This window comes from Strongylocentrotus purpuratus, unplaced genomic scaffold, assembly GCF_000002235.5.
Source record: "Strongylocentrotus purpuratus isolate Spur 01 unplaced genomic scaffold, Spur_5.0 spur5_scaffold_2, whole genome shotgun sequence".
Taxonomy (NCBI): Eukaryota; Metazoa; Echinodermata; class Echinoidea; order Camarodonta; family Strongylocentrotidae; genus Strongylocentrotus; species Strongylocentrotus purpuratus.
In genome coordinates, this window is record NW_022145605.1 from 27,365,085 (window position 1) to 27,372,671 (window position 7,587).

General features: G+C 36.7%; 1 protein-coding gene across 1 annotated transcript; it reads left to right on the forward strand.

Moving 5' to 3' along the window:
- Window positions 1–933: 933 nt before the first annotated feature.
- Window positions 934–5,159, forward strand: LOC115926785. Its single transcript, XM_030992123.1, has 2 exons — window positions 934–1,395; window positions 2,807–5,159. The coding sequence occupies exon 2, from the start codon at window positions 2,834–2,836 to the stop codon at window positions 4,547–4,549; it is 1,716 nt and encodes a 571-aa protein (XP_030847983.1). The 5' UTR covers window positions 934–1,395; window positions 2,807–2,833; the 3' UTR covers window positions 4,550–5,159.
- Window positions 5,160–7,587: the final 2,428 nt, after the last annotated feature.

A 7,587-nucleotide genomic window follows, 5' to 3' on the forward strand; every position in this document is an offset into this window, starting at 1 on the left:
AATGCACAGGCTTCAAAACATAAATTATTTTTTTCATGAAACGGAAGTAATAAATGCCTCATCTCATGTTCTGACGATCTGAAGTCCCTGTAAAACAATAATCATACCAACTTATAAAGACAGTCCCTGCGCGTGCGTCTCATGCTATTACCGTAAAGTAAGTATAAAATATACCGTGTGTTTACGCATTTCGACCGGATCTAGCCGTGAACTCTCGTATTAAAGGTACTATGTCCCATTTGCAGGCCAAAAAAATGAAAAAGATAAATTCCAACTGCGTTTGAAAGATAATACTAATTTAGAACTTCCCTAAAAAAGGTGGGGCTTGAAAATGTCTTCAAGTGGGAAAATAATGACCATTAGTTGTCAAATCGACTTTAGGGCTATAGAGCCCCAAAGTAATAGTCTTGATTTTCAGACAATTGTACCGAATGGTCATACGTTTTATGCTGCGCAAAGATTTAATCAGTTTAATCTTGGCCATCACAAGAAGTGGGTTATTGATGTAGACAAATGCTCATGTACCCTTTACAACTCTTTTCATGTATGTTATTACCAAAGAAGAAAAAAAGCCAGTCAGTCACTCAATAGTGTCTGACAGTGAAGTCTAGCAAGTAAACGGGTTTCCTTGCATAATTTGAATATGAGTACACTGCTAACGTTTAAATATCACAGATAGGACATACATGACATATTCATAATTCCTGCAAAGTTCTACAGCATTTGAGGTTGGCTGCAAAAGGGACATAGTAACTTTAAGAGGTCAGCGTTTTTGTAAGTGTACATCGCACCTTTACTTATAATTATCAGGAACACGAGGAAGTTAAGGTAATCACTTTCACTCAAGTAAAAGAGTCCAGTAGCAAATTGAACATATATATATATTTTAATCTGTTATACAATATTCCCTTCATATCTTTAGTGTGGATACGGTTTTATGAATTGAGTCTACAATGGAAAAAGTCTGGATACATAATGTGAGAGAACATAGAAAGAGGGAGAGGAAGAGAGAGATGGAGGAGCAAACAGTGACATTATATACCCCAACATTTCGTTTGCATTTAAATGCTGCATATGAAGATGATGGTGAGCAAAATAAATTGAGAGGCCTTCGGCTTACGTGAATTCATGTCCACGTGATCATGAGGGGGTTTAACATGTAGGTTAAAACATTAGGTTAACACAATCATGCCAAACCATTGAACGGAACTATTATATCCGTTGAGTGATTCATGCGTTTCCTGCAAAAATTGGAAATATCCGATCGATATTTCGCAATACGCACTGCACCTCCTTTTAAATTGCGTACACGCAAACTGTAAACTGCTATACTACATCGTTTTCCTGTATGGTAGAGAAGTCCTCATCGTAACGGGATAATACAGCAAATTATTCGTAAGTAATATTTTGTGTAATATAATAATAAATACTTCAAATCATCTTAACACAACATTTGAGGCATAGAACGTTAGGTAGGTAATGTTTGTCTTCTTTGTTGGTTGCATTTCAAAGAAGACACTAATGGGTTTGATAAGGAGCGTTACAACACGAATTTCATGATCAACGTGTATAAGACATGACTTTATTCGCCTGACTCAGTATGAATATATCAGTCATAACGTTCTTACAAGTAATAGGAATAGAAGATAAAAAATAATGAAGAAAAGAATAGATAAAATGCTTCATATTCTATCTAAGATTCGGTATCTGCTTTCCTTTTATTTTTCCTTACCCATTCGTTTATGTCTGTGTCTCTCTTTCTTTCCTGATCCGCTTCTCTATCGTGTCTTCGCTTAACCAATACTGTACTGGGCTATTATGAGTACCTCGTGACTGGGGGGGGGGGGGGGTGGGCGGGGGAGGGGGGGGGGGGGCATCTCAGCCCCCCCCCCAATGATCTCGGCCGTCGAAGGTCCGAAAAACACGAAAATGTGCATGTTTGTAGATATTTACGTAAGGAACAAGATGGTATAATTAGTTTGTCACTTATATCCATATTTTTGTCGTTATAGCCTAATTAATTATGCAAAATGCTAATGTTATGCATTTTACAGAAAACTCTACATATTTGTCTGTAGACTTCTGAAGAATGTTGAAAATGTATTGAATATAATGTTTCCTTCATCTCAAATTCATGAGGTTACATTATTTATATGATATTGAAAATGCATAGGTTAATTTGCAATTTTGCATAAATTATGAGACGCATTCATGAATATCAAATATGGAAATATAAAGGGAACTAGAATCCTTACCAAAAAATTCTGACTCCACTTTTTGAATGTTAATTGAAACTCATTGTTCATATGAAACTTCTTTTCTAACACAAAATAGTTATTTTGATGTAATTAATGATAATTTATGCAAATTTGATGCGATTTTCAAATATTTATTTTCCTTTGTATTTTATTGATTTTCATTTCTTATTATATCTATTGTTTTATTTCTAAAGTATTCTTTTGTTCTGGAATACATCAAGTTACTTTGAGAAACATATACAAGCAATTTGTTATTAATTCATATCTCCCAAATGCATCTAAACCTGTATTCACATTTCTGCTTGTACATGAATATACAATTATAGCATATTTTTGATGACATGCACATACTAATTGTTATGTAACACCTCACAGGTATATCCGATTTCGACGAAAATGGTATCAAAATGTGCGGAAGACTTGAGGTAAAAAGGTCATGAAACGACGCATTTTTTGAAAATGTCGAGGGGGGCTCCCAGGCCCCCCCCCCCTCAGTACAGTAAGGGTTAATCTCTAATTTCATTTTTTTTTTTTTTTTAACTATGTAGGTTAATTGCTGCCATTTGCTCCTTATCATGGCGTCCAAGTTCCCAGCAGGGAGAGATGAAAAGGTCAAGCTACGCCCTAGAAAAGATCATGACATGACATGGTCGTGTGACAAACATGGGGAGCCAATCAAATTTTACTGTAAAGAACACAAAATCCCCGTTTGTCATCCATGCGCTACAAAAGATCATAAGCCATGTGAGCTAGACGACATCGAGGATGTCATCTTGGAGAGGAGGAGGAAACTGGATGACAGACAGCAAGAGATAGAGGAAATGAAGAAACAATTGAAAGCGCTTGATTCTAAACTAGAGTCCAATGAAACCTCTGCAAGTAACCATGTTCAATCAGTCAACGATGAAATTAAGGTGGCATTCGAAGACAAATTGCAGATTGTGAAAAACAAAGAGAAACGATCGATTCGTTCGATCGACGAGAAGGCGGATAAAGAAATCCAAATAATTAACGAAAAGAGGGAAAGACGAATCAAATCATGTCACGAAGAAGCAGAACAACAACAACTAACCATCAAAGAAAGCCAATCGAAATTAGAATCAGAGACAAAGGCAATCAGCGAGGTGGTTGCTAAAAAGATAAAAGATCTCACAAGTAAGAATCAGCATGCAATCACCATTATGGATAATGTTGACGCCAAGATCAAAAGAATCAAACAAGATGACAAAACATTAGTGAATGAAGCTCCTCAAGTACTTGCATCACTTGATGGCAATTTAAGTTTGATTGTTCATCAAGATGTTAGCGACTATCTTGCCCGAATACTGCGGGGGGTTCAGAAAGTAGAGTTTGTCGAGGGTGAGGTAGGTGGGGAACACTACGGGAGAATCAATGGCTATATCGGTAAATGGGAGCTTGTCAAGTCAATCCCCATTCCTCCGATTGTTGAATTCCCTGAGGTGTGTGGTTGGATCAGTGATGATGAGATATGTGTGTGGGACCGGGGGTGGTTTTTAACTCACCAATCCTGGTGGGACTTAGATAGTAATGCAACGTATGTTACAAATATCAGCACTGAACACACAAAGAAAGTCATTGAAGGGGGAAGTAACGTGTATATTACATCATGCGCGTCCATAGACAGCAACGTAATAGTATGCGGTAAGGGGAGAAAAGACTACACAGGTGACAGCTTGGATGGATGCATCACTCTCTATGACAGACAATGGGAGGTGATTAGAGACATCACCATACCGAGGAATAACCGCTCTAATCAGGGAGTTGGGAGAGTGTACGTTGATGTTGACAGGGATGGGATGATCCTCGCTGCTCAGAACAATCAGTCTAATATCTACGTCATCAACCCTGCTGATGGTAAGATAGTCAATACTATTACGATGCAGGGCAAGGTGGTGATGGGTATGATACAAGCCTTGTCATCAGGTGATATCACTATGACGACAGTCGAGCGTAGTGAATTCACTATCATATCACGATCAGGTGAAGCGAAAGTTGTCTTAAACTCTGATGAGTGGTTTTATCCACAGTGTCACGTTGACAAACTGACAGACACACTCTACATCACATACGTGGATAGCAAGCGTAGGACCTTCGCAGTTGATCAGGTGTCATGTGATGGCATCATCCAGGCCACGAGGATCGTGGAACGCGAGGAAGGAAAACGGAACGTCGACCTTTACACCAGCCAAATCCTCGTAACTCCTTCTGGTAACCTTGTAGCTTGTGACACTTTTGATATTTGTGTTTACAAGAAGATATTTATTTTATGAGTCATCTGAAGTAATAGATGTAATTACTCATACTGCAGGATTAATTAGCCTAAACGGAATATATGATTATTCGATTGTTCATTAAACTTAATCGAAGTTAAACCATTTGTATTTTTAACTAAGGAATACGTTTTTTTTTACATATGGAATACTAACGAAAACAAATTTGTTTATGTTGTTTCGAAATCTTGGTGACTTCTAAGAAGTTGTTTACACCATACCCGTAATAAAATTATTGTTTAAATTTCAAACCGTACATGATAATTTTATTTCTTAATATATTAATTGAAATTGGAATCACAGTAATTTATGAACGGGGTAGGTACATTATGTTTGAAGTAAGCCGGGTAAACGTTATCTTATGTTTGTGGATAATCTTTATTTACGATTAATCTTGATTTAATAAATTCTTCTTCTTTTTACTCCAATGTGGACCAATATGCCATGTATAGAATTTAAAAAAATGATTAAGAAATGAATACTCGTTCTAACAGAGAAAGACAAAAATACATTTATCGCTTGTCGTTGGTGCACAATATATTTAGATCGATATGAAGTCTCAATAGGCTTAGCTACTTTCAAACAGTGAGGGAATGTCATATTAACAAATAAAAAAAACTTGACATCAGATGCTGCTTATAAGTATCGGCTTGCATGGTGATAAGAAATGGGTCGCTATAAGATTTGGTGAATTTCATCCATGTAATTAGAGACATCAACATATACCGAGGAATACACGGTGTTCACAGATATTTAAAAAAGGATTTTGAAGGGGCATATTTTGCTGAAAATCGTTTCAGGTTCAAAACGGTTTTAACAATACACTGCCCCCGTGAAAGTGTATTTTAACGGAATCGTCCTATCAATAATGTGAGGACTATTTGTTTAAAAAAAAAAAAAAACTTTATTTCTTCGTTTGGTATGCCATTTAACGTTAACCCTAAAAAGGCCGGGCTATTTGAGGTCTTAGTATGGCCGGGGTGGGGGGGGGGGGCCATTATGCCCCCCCCCCCTAAGATCTCGGCCGCAAAGCGGCCGATCGCCGCGAAAATTTGCACGCATGTCAAGTTAAGTGTATAGAATAATATGATAATTTCAATTTTTTGAAAAATTCAGTCATTTGCATATTTATGGTAATATATGCAAATAAAGTCATACAAATCACATTTTTACCCATAAATCATATATTATTCATATTTAAGCATTTTTTTCCACTACATATATTCATTAGACCATTTTGAATAATAATACAACAAAAAAAGTTGGAAGAGCCAGCTTATTCCTTATGTTATCCCTTGTTTTGATAATTTCTTATGTATTTCATTGTTTTTGTTGTTTTATTTCATTTCTTACTACAATTCAACTATTGTGACTCCTAAAACAACCACCTAAACTTAAACAAGACCCAATAACCCATGTTTGATCTGTTTTTAGGAAAAATGACTTTTCCATATGTTTTGTACACAAATCACGAAAATGAGCGATTTTCGGGCTGACATGCAAAGACAAAAGGTCACGTGACCTTGTAACCGTAGGTGCGATTTTCAAAAAGAATCTTTTAAAAGTTGCGCAAGACTCGAAAGAAAAAAGTCAGCGAGCGGCGGGGCGCCATCCATTTGCGTTCCCGAGCAATCAGAAAAATCGTGGAGGGGGGGGGGGCATAATGGCCCCCCCGGCCTTTTAGGGTTAAAGGTAAAGACCAGTTGTGGTCTTGCGATTGCATATTGTGAAAGAAACGTTGTGGAATCGATCAGAAAATATATATTTATATATTTGTTGTCTCTAAAGGGAATTTAAGAGGAAAACAAAATATTGTGGAAAAGAAATAATTTGCTATTTGCGATTTTTCTTTTTTGAATGTGAAAATATAATTTTGTTCATGTGAATATTTTTCATCTGTAAATGAGTAACTTTAGTTGTAACCTTGTATGTAAATGTAAAAGTTCATTTGCAAATTTATTTAGACCTATGTGAATATTATTTTATTAGTTTGTATACAATGTTATAAATTATGTACAAATTTCTTTATGAGAGAAATGAATAAAAACCTATGAAAAAAAAATCTAGCATATAGGTACTATTAGTGTGTACTGCAAGGTTCTGGAATCATCAAAATGATAAGAAATTTGGCCCAGTCTTGGTAAAGTTACAAGCACTGTGCACAGAAAGATGTATATTGGACTACGCGAGTAACGCGACACAAGCGCGATATCTACTCGGTCCGGATAGATATAATGTTTTACCAAATATATAAGTTAGTAGGCGGTTTCTCGGCAAAATTGTATCATCACGTATTAGTCAAAACCTATTCTTTTACATGATTGGTAATAAGCGCTTTCGTTTCATTTTTTGAGAGGGGGCTTTAGTTCAATTGTATTTAGCTATGTACATAATTATTGTCAATGTATACATTATATAATTATGTTGCTTGGTATTTTTTTATGATTGTCAATTACGCACGATCCAACATTACATGAACAATTATATTTTGTAGGATGTAAATCTGTTACATTATTTACAAAGCCTGTAAGTAGAATGTAAAACAAAGAAACATCGGGCTTGTAGATACAGTTTGCGAACTTTGCTAAACATTTTAGCTGACAAAGAGGAAACTGGTTATAGAAATAGGCTTTCAATATTCCAATATAACGCTTTGTCATTTAAAGCAACTGTTTCATCTTATTCAAATATATTTTCATTTAGTCCCAAATATCACCTATCAAAAGTGCAACGAGTAGTTCCTAAGCGTTGATGAAACACTCCTTACTAATGGCCCGGCACACATTGGGGACGCACGGGGGACGCACGGCCAGCGCATCGGAAATTCGCAATTTTGGCCAGTGCGTTGTCGTTCGCTAGGTGTGCGTCATCATTCGTTACTCGTTCGTCCAGCGCGCTGGACCAGCGCTATGCATTCGTTGTCATTCGCTATGTGCGTCGGGATTTTTTGAGCATACTAAAATGTGTGCGCGGAGCTCGACGCATGAATGTACACGCCAAAAGGACGCCAGACATGCGCGGAGCGCGCTAGACCAACA